Source organism: Sus scrofa, chromosome 14 (genome assembly GCF_054392235.1).
Source record: "Sus scrofa isolate SSC_HxYL_T2T_F1_AM1 chromosome 14, Sscrofa_HxYL_maternal_Yorkshire_Landrace_v2.0, whole genome shotgun sequence".
NCBI lineage: Eukaryota > Metazoa > Chordata > Mammalia > Artiodactyla > Suidae > Sus > Sus scrofa.
The window spans coordinates 57,456,495-57,471,006 of record NC_139396.1 but is presented as its reverse complement, the minus strand read 5'-3'; the positions used below and the strand labels follow the sequence as shown (position 1 = coordinate 57,471,006).

Here is a 14,512-nt window from a genome sequence, read left to right as displayed (position 1 = left end):
ATCGTGGCTCAGTGGTTAACAAATCCAATGAGGAATCATGAGGTTGCGGGTTCGATCCCTGGCCTTGCTCGGTGGGTTAAGGATCCGGCGTTGCCGGGAGCTGTGGTGTAGGTCACAGATGTGGCTTGGATCCCGCATTGCTGTGGCTCTGGCGTAAACCGGCGGCTAAAGCTCTGATTGGACCCCTAGCCTGGGAACCTCCATATGTTGCGAGAGCGGCCCAAGAAAATGGCCAAAAAAAAAGCATTATTATTGTTTTCAGGCAAACCTTGATACACAATACCTACTGTCTACTTAAATACAATTTTTAATAAATCCGAAAGAATATTTTTAAAGTGGGAAATATTTCAAGGACATTCATGGTGACTTGCCCCCCAAAGAGCCAGTAACTAATTTATCTCATTTGGAAAGAAAAAAAAAAAACCAATTAGGTTTAGTTAATGAATTCTACAACCACTTCATCAAAGCTTTAGGACATACAGGTTAGAAAGAAGGCTGGTATTAAATCTCCTGTAGGAACAAGAGGCAGCTGTAGCCACTGAAATTCTGGCCACCTATCCAAAAGATAAAAGATGTTTAAGTTACCTACCACGTAAGGCTTCAACATCTCTTGTCTACAGCCAGGACCTTAGCTTAGGGCAAGTTCACAGATAGTAAAGTAGAATTAAGATTGTGTTCTTACTCTAAAGAAATGAAACAGTCACCAACTTTCAATTTAGTCTATACTGTGTTCAAAGGCAGGTGAGATAAATATTAAATTTTGAGGATTTTGTTTTTTGATTCTAGCTTAATTAATCTAAAACTTCATGTTTTCTTAGTATCAAAGACTGCCTTCAAAGCCATTCATAAATTAAATGATGGATAAAAGTTTAAGACTGTTTAGAGAAGTAACTTCCGGTTCTGGTTTGACAACTGCATGGACGTGCTGACCAACTCTTAAGGGTCATCAAACAGTTCTATAAAAACTGTCACCATCTATTCGCTTGACTATTTAAAGTTATGTCACATTAACACTTTAAGGAATAAAGATAAAAAAGAATAATGAAAATAACAGAGTAGAGTGATTCAATCCCAAACAGTGTCATTAGAAGGGACTTAGACATGGGTTACTGATAATCATTCTCTTAGTAAAAAATTTAGTATTCCACAAAAATTTAATAAAGTATTTAATAAAATGTGATCTTGGAATCTATTTCATACATGTAAACTACTAACATTATTGGAAAATGAATAAATAAGCTGCTTCCTCCACCCACCTCTTCCCCAAAGATAGCTGTGGTCAAGCAAAAGAAACCAACAAAAAAACCAGAAGTGTTCTAAAGACTCACCTTTTGTTGACTGGCTTCTCATCTTTTTCATAGGGTCGGACAAACCATTTCCCAATCCTAACAAAGTTCTTATCCATTAGGCACCTATAATAATTACATCAAGAATATGGTTTCAATAACAAATCAGCAAATCACTGAGTCAATAATCACAGATAAGATCCACCATTGAAAATAGAAACATAACAAATTAAACTGTCAAAAGATTTTCCTATGGCTTAAAATGATTATACTATACCTACTGAAAAGAACTTTCTTACTCTGGGAATAGGTTTGTATCATGTATTTTTCTTGCACACGTTAAAAGCTGGAGTTCCCATCGTGGCTCAGCGGAAACGAATCTGACTAGTACCCATGACCACTCAGGTTTGAACCCTGGCCTCGCTCAGTGGGTTAAGGATCTGGAGTTGCCGTGAGCTGTGGTGTAGGTCGCAAACACAGCTAGGATCTGGCATTGCTGTGGCTGTGGTGTTTTTTCAATGTCAAGCCACAGGATATTCTCTCTGAAGACATGTTAATGGCAACTGAACTCAACTCATATAACACCAAAAATGCACACAATTCAATTGAAGTGACAACAATACAGATAGCTATGACCAAGTTCACTTGGGTACAGGCAGACGACAGCTATATCATTACCGCCATCAGGTCAATTGTGAGATGCCATCATTTGCAAGGAGTATCCCTGATTTTAAAAATATAAAAATGTGGGAGAAAATATGCATTGTGAAATTGATGAAATACAGTAATCTCTAACACTAGTCAATGAAATGATACATATTTTGTAAGAAAACCTGTCAGAAAGGTGGATATAATTCTTCTATACAAGGTTCTACCTACCAACGAAAGAGCCACAGAGCAATTCTTTACCGAATATTCAGGCAACTCTACGTGTGGCTTTTACCTCTGTAATTTCCACTCCATCAAGGAGGATGGAAACAATTCAAGCCTTCAACAGATTAGATGGCTTCAACAGATTAGATGGGTTAGTACACGGCAATAGTTTCTGCTGGCCACAATGTAATTCCCTATGAACAGAGCCCAGTTGGAGCAGTGGGGCATCAAAAATGTCACTGTTTTATTTTGTTTGTTTGTTTTCTTTTTAGGGCCACACCGGAGCCATATGGAGGGAGGTTTCCAGGCTAGGGGCTGGATGAGAGCTACAGCTGCCAGCCTACGCCACAGTCACAGCAACACAGGATCCAAGCTGCATCTGAGACTTACATCTCAGCTCATGGCAACGACAGATCCTTAACCCACTGAGCAAGGCCAGGGCTCAAACCTGCAACCTCATGGTTCCTAGTCAGATTGTTTCTGCTACACCACGACAGGAACTCCACTGGTTTTATTTTGAACATGAATTTCTCTAACAATCTTCCTTGTTCACAATGAAAAAATTCATTTTCAAAGTAACCCAATCTGTTTTCCTAAGAATATGAATTAAACTTGCTTTTTAAGGTGAAAGACTATGGAACTCCATGAAAGCTAGGATAGAAAGCATGGAATACCCAATACGGTAAAAGTGCTCAAGAAGCAAAAATGAAAAATCAAATCATCAGTCTGTTCCCTAGTTAAGTGGCTTAACTGCATTTTCTTTCTTTTTTTCTGTCTGTCTATCTTTCTAGGGTCGTGGCACATGGAGGTTCCCAGGCTTGGGGTCCAATCGGAGCTGTAGCTGCCAGCCTATACCACAGCCACAACAACATGAAATCCAAGCCACATCTGTTCCCTACACCACAGCTCATGGCAACGCCGGATCCTTAACCCACTGAACTGAGGATCCTCATGGATACTACTCAGATTCATTTCCACTGAGCCACAACAGGAACTTCTGTATTTTCTAGCTAGACTACACGTATATATAGATTATTTCCACTAGAAAACCACTGTTTATAGTCAGGTTCCTTCTTCCATTAATGCTACCAATAACCACCACTAGAATCACTTGTACCACCACCACATTTGATTACCAGGCCTATTATATCACTTAATTATTGTAATAATTATATGAGGATAGATGTACAATGTCAATTTTCATACACGAAAAAGCTGGGCACAGTGAGAATATCACCTAGACAAAGTAACTAACTCAGCTAATCAGCAGCAGACTGATTAAGCCCAGATACAGATCTGATCTCAGGGCCAAGACTTTTTTTTTTTTGTCTTTTTTGTCATTTCTTGGGCCACTCCTGCAGCATATGGAGGTTCCCAGGCTAGGGTCGAGAATCGGAGCCATAGCCACTGGGCTACGCCTGAGCCACAGCAATGCGGGGCTCCAAGCCGCGACTGCCACCTACACCACAGCTCGAGGCAACTCCAAATCCTTAGCCCACTCAGCAAGGCCAGGGATTGAACCTGCAACTTCATGGTTCCTAGTCCGATTTGTTAACCACTGAGCCACAACGGGAACTCTGGGCCAAGACATTTAACCATTGCTGTGTACTGGCTCTGATGCTATCTTATTTGCTCAATTCTTTACTCATTTTTTTTTTTTTTTTGATGTCCATTAAAAAATTTTAACTGCTGGAGTTCCCGTCGTGGCGCAGTGGTTAATGAATCCGACTAGGAACCATGAGGTTGAGGGTTCGGTCCCTGCCCTTGCTCAGTGGGTTAACGATCTGGTGTTGCCGTGAGCTGTGGTGTAGGTTGCAGACGCGGCTCGGATCCCGCATTGCTGTGGCTCTGGCGTAGGCCGGTGGCTACAGCTCCGACTCAACCCCTAGCCTGGGAACCTCCATATGCCGCGGGAGCGGCCCAAAGAAATAGCAAAAAAAGACCAAAAAAAAAAAAAAATTTTAACTGCTGGGTAAAAATACAGGAGTTCCCATTGTTGCTCAACAGAAAAGAATCTGACTAGCAGCCATGAGGACACAGGTTCAATCCCTGGCCTCACTCAGTGGGTTAAGGATCCAGCATTGCTGTGAGCTGTAGTGTAGGTTGCAGACGTGGCTTGGATCTGTCGTTTCTGTGGCTCTGGTGTAGGCAGGTGGCTACAGCTCCGACTGGACCCCTAGCCTGGGAACCTCCATATGACATGGGTACAGCCCTAGAAAAAGACAAAAAAAAAAAAAAAACTAAGAATTCATCATGTGGAATTTTTCAATTTTGGCATAGAGTACTCATAATATAGAAGAATAACATTTTGGCAATCTGATCTTTATAGAATTGCATTGTGATTGAAAATTCTCTCTCCTTTTTTTTTTTTTTTTGGGGGGGGGGGGGGTCTTTTTGGGCCACACCCTCGGCATATGGAAGTTCCCATGCTAGGGGCTGAATGAAAGCTGCTGGCCAATGCCACAGCCACAGCAACATGGGATCTGAGCCACATCCAAGACCTACACCACGGCTCACTGCAATGCCAGATCCTTAACCCACTGATTGAGGCCAGGGATTGAACCTATGTCCTCATGGATACTAGTCAGTTTCGTTCCTGTTGCACCACAACAGGAACTCCGAAAATTCCTTTTTTTTTTTTTTTTTTGCCTGTGGGGGGGTGGGCTGGGGGAGAGGTCCATCCCACAGCATATGAAGTTCTGGGCCAGGGATTAGATCTGAGTTGCAGCTGCAGCCAGGCCAGATCCTTTAACCCATTGTGCTGGGCCAGGGATTGAATTTGTGTCCTGGTGTTGCAGAGACATCACTGATCCTGTTGCACCACATTGGGAACTCTCATTTTTAATGTCCAAAAGTATTTTGTAATTGACAGGTCATGTGTATTTAATATTTCTTTATTTTCCAAAGCTGTTATTAAATTGAAAGTGTATCAAAAATAAATCAATAATGCTTAGAGTGAAAGCAACAAGGCATGTATAGAACCACATCAAGCTAAATACTAGTCTTTTACTGACACATCCTCAATAAATACCACTTTTAAATAACATTTCATTCTTTCATATAAGTCTTGAAGGTCAAAATTCAAAAGAATCACTTATTTAGTAACAGAGAAAACATGATTACCGCTTATGGATAGGACAAAAAAAAATCCAAGGCTTTAGACAGTATAATATGAAAGAAAAAAGATAAAAAGAAGAAAAATATCTCTGGTTAAAGAGGACAATGTATAAAGTTTGTTTCAAAACCTTTGCCCTTCTATGAAGTAAAAGCCACAAAATCTATTTACTGTTTTCATTCCAGGACAAATGAGAGATTGGGATAGAAGAGCAGCAGCATACAGCTAAGACCACTCAAGGACAAAATTAGGCAAAAAGCAAAAGGTTAATGAACATACTGAGTCTAACTTTCTGTGTTAAAATAGCCCCTGGAGTGCCCACTAAAGATCATATTTCCTTGTCAGGCAATTTCAACAAAAGGTTTATCACTAATACACCAAACAGCCATGGAAACTATTGCATTCTTCTATCTAAAACCATCTGGTTTCATGGAGTTCTCCTGCGGCATACCAGGTTAAGGATCTGGTGTTGTCACTGCAACTGCTCAGGTCACTGCTGTGGCATGGGTTTAATTTGTGGCCCAGGAACTTCCTCATGCCACAGGTGGGCAAAAGCAAAACTAAACTAAACTAGAACCATCTGGTTCCAAATGAGAATCATATATGACTCACATGATTTTTCAACCACTAATCAGTTTCTATATGATCAGTGATTTCCTTCACACTGAAAACATGAGAACACACAATTGCACTGGATGAAGTGTCATTTTAATGGTTCTGAATTTGCAACTGACTTATCCCTGAACAGGGGAGCCATCACAAGTCATGCCGTCACCAGTGATATGGGAGAAAATTAGCAAGTCGCTAAGTACCTCAGAAAAGGCTGGGACTAAATTAGTGAATATGCTGAATATGTTCTTTTTCTCTGACCTGACCCCCAACTCAATAGAGAATTACAGAATGTAGAGCTGGGTAAGTATGAGGGCAAGGTTTCTTTTTCCTGAAGAAACAGGTAAAAAAGAACTCGGCCACTAACCACTATCATTTTTACACTCCTCAATTTCTTAAGACTCAACTACATCTGGCCCTCAAAATTCCTACTCTCTCTTTCCACACACACACAGATATACATCAACCCTCCCATACTAAACAGTACAGAAAGTATTTCCATCTGGTGTTTTGTACTTTAAGTTATGGGAGGAAATGAAAGAAGACAGAGTGTGTCTTTGCTAAGAAAGGTCGTTCTACCACCTGAGTGATACCTGGGACTACGTTGCTCAATAGCAGACAATAAAATGAGTACTAATAAGCCCTTGGTTCTCAAGCATTTTGGGGTCTAGATTCTTTTTTTTTTTTTTTAATCTAATGAAAGTTATTATAGACTCCTCCTAAGAAAGGCATGGAAAAGCAAAATACTGCATACAATTCCATAGGGTTGGTGAACTCTTTAAAGCAGATCCTAGAGAACTTCTGTACTAAATACTACCATTAATTGCTACTAACCCTGCTTTGCCTAGAACCCCTCCCATATCCCACTCTATCCCTTCCTCCTCTAGTTCAATTCTATTCATCTTTACCTTCTCAGATCAGCCTGCATAGCACTCTAACATCTCTAATCATCACTTTCACCACTGAGTTGTAATGATTCATTTCTATGGCTCTTTTCTCCCAAGAAACTATGAGCGATTTGGGGGCAGACACAGTTATCTATCTTATTTATTAGCAATGTTCAACAAACATTAAGTGCCTATTATGTAATATACTTTATGTTCTGCTCGAAATTAGTAGATGCTCGATAAATAATCTGAGGAATGAAGGCTATACACCAGTGTTTTACTATCCACAGTGTAATACTGTTACTCTTTTTCTTTGTAACCACTAAACATGGGCAACCTCACACTGCTGAATATTCCTCACACTAGTATGTGTCCCTGCTAGTGAGACACTCAAAGTCTGAGATTCCAAAAATTACATATTTTGCTTCTTTATGGTTGATCACCATTCACTCTAGACTAAAATCATAGCAGATACTCAACATGCAGGAAATCACAAAGGTGCTAAAAATTGTTAAGGAGACTAGCACTACTATCCATATTTTCACTATACTTGAACAGAATTAATCTTTTTTTTTTTTTTTTTTTTTGGTCATTTTAGGGCTGCACCTGCGGCATATGGAGGTTCTCAGGCTACGGGTTGAATTGGAGCTGCAGCCACTGGACTACACCACAGTCACCGCAATGCCAGATTCGAGCCATGTCTGCGACCTACACCACAGCTCACAGCATCTGGTGATCCTTAGCTCACTGATAGAGGCCAGGGATTGAACCCACATCCTCATGGTTGCCAGTCAGGTTTGTTAACCACTGAGCCACCATGGGAACTCCTAAGCAAATCTTTTAAAGAGAAATAATGTCACTAAGGTATTAAAAACTATAGAATATTGCAAATATAATTTTCCCTTTTACTCTATTAAATTTTATTATTTTTGAGGGACAAAGTTTGTATTTAACTTGACAAATACATAAAGCCAGAAAACATACCTCATCTGCAAAAATTTCTTCAAATCAACATCACAAATGATGCTAAGAATATATAGCAGTTAACCCCAGGTGTCCACTCAGTAACAACAGTCATTATTACTGAGGTTTTCAAAATCACCTTACCATTAAGATTTGACATTCTGTAAAGTAGTACAATATTATATTGAAATATCACAATGTGATTTCAGACTTATAAAATGTTCTTTATGCAATAGTTCTAAGAAAGCATTTCTCCTCAGAAATAGTTCCGAACCCCCTTCTACCTCCCCCAAAGTCACTGTTTGAAGAATAAAAGAAATAGCTGCTGAAAAATAAAGAAATCAGGTTGTGTATACACATGTTTCTGTGTCAATACTAGTAAATAATTAACTACAAGAACGACTGGATTTTCAAGCTGGCAAGCCAAGATCTCTAATCCCCAAATTATGGGCAGATTTAATGTAAGACTATAAGAGCCATAGCAGCAAGCAGAGAATAAAAATCAGCAACCATTTCCCTGATGGGATAGTTGGAAGGTTAAGAAGGGAGCCACCGCTGGCTCTGGCTCCTTCTGTGCCCTTCAAATTATGTAGGTATGGCAGATTTTATAGATTAAAAAGGCCAGGAGTTCCCATTGTGGCTCAATGGTAATGAAGATGCAGGTTTGATCCCTGGCCTCGCTCAGTGGGTTAAGAATCTAGTGTTGCCCTGGGCTGTGGCATAGGTGGCAGATGAGATTCGCATCTGGTATTGATGTGGCTGTGGTGTAGGCTGACAGCTGCAGCTCCAATTCAACTCCTAGCCTGGGAACCTCCATATGCTTCAGGCATAGCCCTAAAAGACCAAAAAAAAAAAAAAAAAGTCCAAGGACAGTATTCCTCTAATACCTCCTCAACTAAACCACACCTTAGTGTTAGCATCAACTTACAGAGCTGTTCAGACAGACTAAATTTTATGTAACTTCATACCAGAACATCCCCACCAGCATCCAAGTCTTTACCTCACCAAATCCAATCTACATCAAAATGTACACAAAAATGTGTCCCCCCAAGAAAATGCAGTACTCCCAATTCCCAACCAAATAAAAGAAACCCATATCATTTAAGGCTGAAGAAACCTTTTTCAATTGATCTAACTAAATAGACAATAATAATAAATTTAAGTTTTAAAATTTAAACTCTTAATCCTTTCCCAATCCTAGAAATATTAAATAAAGTGATTAATCTTAAGGTGAACATGTTTCTCTCTAGACATTTATAATTATATATATGCTTTCATTTACTTGTGTCTATAATGTTTGCAGAATCTGTTCCTTTTAATGCATATTCCCCTTAGGTCTAAAGGCTCATTTCCCTACTTCCTTTAAAGACCTGCACACTGTAGCAATTCAATAAAATGGGAATTTATCAATTACTCATTTCCTGCTCTTCTTATAACATTATTTACTCAATAACCCTCAATGTTGCAATTTTACATCACCATTTCTCCAACTAAGAGTACACTACCACCATGTTCTACTAAATATATTTATTATTTTGAAAACCTTGAACCACCACATCCAAGGACATTACTCATGTACCCTCTGAAAATCACCTTTATTGGATCACAATACCATAGGGCATTAAAAGCTACTAATTTACAAACATAATGTTTCTGTTACCATGATTAGAATTCAAATTTTCTCCATGTTATATTTTAACTGTACTTTTTCCAAATGAGTACCTTCACTCTAAGGATCAACTCTTGGCTAACTAAGAAGCTATGGGCCAAAAGCAATTTTACAGCTGTGTTATATACTACCATGGGGTGAATATGCTGACAATCCATTAGACAAGTAGCACCAGTGGACTACTCTGAAGAGCCATTATGTTTTACAAATGTCAAATACCCATAGATTAAAGTCTCCTTAAGTAAGCATGGACAGGACAGAGCATAACAGTTTCAAGAGACTCATGTAATCTTCCACTGTTAGCAAAGCAATGATTTGAATTTTATTTTTTTTTCTTTTTTTCTTTTTTCGTCTTTTGAGGGCCACACAAAGGCATATGGAGGTTCCCAGGCTAGGGGTTTAATCGGAGCTGTTGCCTCTGGCCTATGCCAGAGCCACAGCAATGCCAGATCCAAGTCGCATCTGTGACCTGCACCACAGCTCACGGCAATGCCGGATCCTTAACCCACTGAGCGAGGCCAGGGATCGAACCTGCAACCTTGTGGTTCCTAGTCGGATTTGTTTCTGCTACACCATGACAAACTCCTGATATGAATTTTAGAAATCCCCCCCCCAAAAAAATTTCAGCATTATGCCAAAAATTCTTAAGTGTTCCTTCAAAACTACAAAAGCAAGATTTTCAAAGTCCCATATGTGGTACAAATCACTGAGGTAACAATAAAACCCTGGGTGATAGGAACTGCACATATTTCCTGGATTTTTTAAAGCTTTTCAACCCAATATTTTACTTCATTTAGATAGGTCTATGAGAAAAATATGGTAATATTATGAAAACTATATAAATTATAACAACATAAAAGTAACAGCCATTAAATCTGCAATATTAAAATGCCAAATGAAGAAATTTCTATAAAAAGATTGCTGGTTTTTGTTTTTCAAGATCTATCCACAGCTAAAGTACTTTTCTATTAAGGAGGAATGTGAGACAACCTGAATTTAAAACACAAAGTATAACCTTTGAGACATTCATTATAAATGCATACAAAAATCCTACAAAGTTATAAACAAGTGATGAACAACAACATGAAATAGTACATTATTTTAAAAAAACAGAGCAAGAGAGAGTGTGCAAAGGGGGTGGGGGGAAAGTCAAGTCAAATTAGCAGAGATTCTATAAAAGTGAAAAGCCAAATTAATGGTTATTTTATCATTCTGGGCATCTTGCCAAAAAGGAATAATTGATCATTAAGAAGATAGGAAGCACACTACTTTCTCAGAAGAGAGGAAATAATAAGCATGATTGTATGATCTAAAAACTATACAACTTACAAGGCCTACACTCTATCAGATATTGAAATTCTGACTCAAAAATCACAGGTAAAGAAAATACTAAAAGAAGCCAATATGACTCAAAGGTTTTAAAAACCTGCATAAATATACTGATAATTGTTTTAGAAACATATCTATGTTTTGGAGGACAGATTATTAGAAAAGATTTCAGCTAAGATGTATGGTAGACTACATCCTTTCCCCATATATGTGCTATCCCTCCCCGTCCCATTGATATCAAGCTTGGCCATGAGACTCTGCTACCTCTCACTGATGGATTATACTTTCTCATTTGACTTTAAGCTTGGTGGTAAATGTTCTGGTTGAGACATATGAGCAGAAATGGCATATACCACTACTAAACAGAAGCTTCAATGCACTATCACATATTTTGCAATTGGTCTTTGCTCTTTTCCAGGAGTCTCTTACGGGGGGTGCCCCAAAAGCATAATTGCTGCCTGGAGGGAAGAAGCATGAGAAGCAATAAACCTGAACTGTCTTTTAGATCTCAAAAGATCTTTTAGGTCTTTTGTTACTGTAACATAACTGAGCCTAACTTGACAGATTAAAGAGACCACTGCAATACTTCGTGAAACACTTATTAAATCTTAAAGTAGTCCAGTGGCCATTAAAAGGAGGAGTACTGCACTGGCTAGAGGGATGTCTAAAAGATTGGAGGAAGGGGGTGAGGAGTCAATACTACACAATGAGAACCACAAACAAGAAAAAATAAGTAACTCAGGGGACCAAGATAGCAAACAGGCCATCACATGTAAATCAAGATAAGATAAATTATACATGACTCCCAAAGGAGAGAATCAAGATAAAGAAATGAAAATTGGAGTTCTCACTGTGGCACAGAGGGTTAAGCTCTGTTCGGACTGCCAACAGCTCTGGTTACTGCAGAGGTGGGGATCTGATCCCCAGCCTGATGCAGTGGATTAAAGGACCTGACATTGCCACAGCTGTACAAAGGTTGCAGCTGTGGCTTGGATTCAACTCCCCGCCAGGGAACTTCCATATGCTGTGAGTATAGCCATTAAAAAAGAAAAAAAAAAGAAAAAAAAAAAAAAAAGAAAACTACAGGGAGGGAGACAGATTTCTGCTCAGTATAAGAAAGACTTTCTAATAATGAGTACTCTCAGAAGGTGAAAAGAACTCTTTTGGGAAGCTATACTTACATAATCAGAAGTATTCAAGGAAAGGATGGATGATCACATGAAACAGTTATTATAGAAGGGGATTCCAGAATTAGCTAGGTAAATAGTCTGTTTGTAAATGGTAATATCAATACTTTTTCTAGCTAATATTAACAGCAGTTAACCATTTATTGAACTTATAATGAGAAAGGTATTGTGCTGAGAAAAATAATTCTTTTACCATTTTATAGGTTAAAGAACAGGAGCTCATCGAGCTTAAATCATTTGCCCATGTCATAGTTATATAATTGATAGAATCAAGACCCACAGTATCTCTTGACTCTGCAGGAAGGAAAGAAATGGACTTCTAGAAATGTTTGCCCCTAGAAAGAGATATGAAATTAAAGTCAGATATATTAGTTTCTATCTGACACCCTGACGGAAAAATGCTGAGATTTTGTTGTTGTTGTTTGTTTGCCAAAGCCATGGCATGCAAAAAGCTCCTGGGTCAGGGATTAATCCCGAGCCCAGCAGTGACAAAGCCAAATCCTTAACCACTAGGCCACCAGGCAACTCTGGAAAATGCTCTTGAGTAAGCAGTAAAGCTGTTTTGTTATTGGGTTTTTGTTTTTGTTCTTTTGTTTTTTTTAAATGACAGGTGACACTGGTCAGATGTATACAATATACTGTATGCAAATATTGAAAAGTTACTGGAGAAATGAGTAAAAGAAAGGTAAAATATTTGAAGAGGTATTACTTCTGAATTTAAAATATTCTACACAGTATCAATATAGTATTACCAAAGAACCAATCAAGATAAAGTAGCAACAAGGAATGAGATTATCTTGCCCAGTGTGACTTTTATAATGTTACCTTAATTTCTGTAGGGAAATCATTTTATATATATGTTTATATATATATTTACACATATACATATATTTGGCAACACCTGCATCATATGGAAGTTCCCAGGCAGGGATTGAATACAAGCCACAAGTGTGGCAACACCAGATCCTTAGCCCACTGTGCAACAGCGGGAACTCTGAGAAATTACTTTTAATAAACCAGAATTAATCCATCATTCTGTATACATTAGCAACCACTGCTTTTGGTAAAGAAGATCAATTTATATGACTACCACTTAGCTGTGAGAGCTTCTCAAATCAATTAATGGAATTCCCTTTTAATTAAACAAATCCGTATGTTTAAAAATTTAAAGCAGGGGTTCCTGTTGTGGCTCAGTGAGTTAAGAACCTGACTAGTATCCACAGAAAGCAGGTTCGATACTTGGCCTCACTCGGTGGGCTAAGGATCCAGCTTGGATTCCACATTGCTATAGCTGTGATGCAGGCCAGCAGCTGCAGCTCCAATTCCACCTGTAACCCAGGAAATTTCATATGCCGAAGGTGTGGCCATAAAAAAGAAAAAACAATTTCAAGCAGAAATAATAATTCAATTGTACAAACTCTGTTAATATGCAAACTAAGGGGGGAAAATGTTCAGGAGAACAAACACTCAAGTGATATACGTTCCTTGAGGATGTGTTTCAATAAGCTCAATTCTAGTTTTGATGCTAAAAGCATACACACACTGGGTAACTAAATCAATCTTATATAATTAGAAACTGAAAGCCATACAGAAAGGCATACTTATTGACAGAATAGCTAGTAAATTGTATTTGAATAAATTTAGGTTGTACACAGATAAGTAAGTTATAGCAAGTGGTCTAAGCGATGAGAAGAACAAAAGGGCAAGCATGTATTAACCAACCAAGTTTCTGCTGACAATGAATAAAGAGAGCTAAACCATGTAAAATGCTTCCCTGTATCATGAGTAGGGTAATTTTCATTCAAAGAACACAGTTACTTAAAGTTTGATGAAAGAGAACATTATTTTAAAGGACAAAACAATTACTACAATTTTTCAAAAAAATCTCAACTCATCCATTCTAACTGTAGGAAGGAAGCTAAACAGCTTAATTATTATTTTCCAAAAGAAACACTATTTGTTCCCCAAAAAACTCTTATAAGAGGATCTATCAAAATATGCAAAATAATAATTTATGGATAAATGAATTATTTATATTAATAATTATTATTGAACAACAGGTCAAGTACTATATGGCATGCATTATATATGCATCATCTAACAAAAACTTCAGATACACAGTAGCCTATATTTAAAGAGCATTAACTAAGGCTTAGTGAGGTTGAGGTAACTACCCGAGTAAAAGGCTCTGAAATCAAACCAAGGTCTAAGCCAAAGTTCATTTTTTCTTTGTCTTTTTGCCATTTTCTTGGGCCACTCTTCCTGCATATGAACGTTCTCAGGCTAGGGGTACAGTCGGAGCTGTAGCCTCCAGCCTACGCCAGAGCCACAGCAATGCGGAATCCGAGCCGCATCTGCAACCTACACCACAGCTCATGACAACACCGGATTCTTAACCCACTGAGCAAGGCCAGGGATCAAACCTGCAACCTCATGGTTCCTAGTTGGATTCATTAACCACTGAGCCACAACAGGAACTCCAAAGTTCTTTAGAAATATCTTAAGCTTTATTGCATGTCATACTGCATATGACACAATTTTTTTTTTTTTTTTTTTGGTCTTTTTGCTATTTCTTAGGCCGCTCCCATGGCATA

The 14,512-nt window shown here is 38.5% G+C and overlaps 1 protein-coding gene across 10 annotated transcripts in view; it reads right to left on the bottom strand.

Annotated features, from left to right (window-relative positions):
- The window catches only part of MED13L (mediator complex subunit 13L), a 324,733-nt gene that overhangs the window by 144,055 nt on the left and 166,166 nt on the right, over positions 1-14,512 (bottom strand). For all 10 annotated transcript variants that reach the window (XM_021073120.2, XM_021073121.2, XM_084994191.1 and 7 more), the window contains exon 4: positions 1,329-1,412. In XM_021073120.2, coding sequence (XP_020928779.1) covers positions 1,329-1,412 — 84 coding nt within the window. The remainder of the gene's footprint in view (positions 1-1,328; positions 1,413-14,512) is intronic.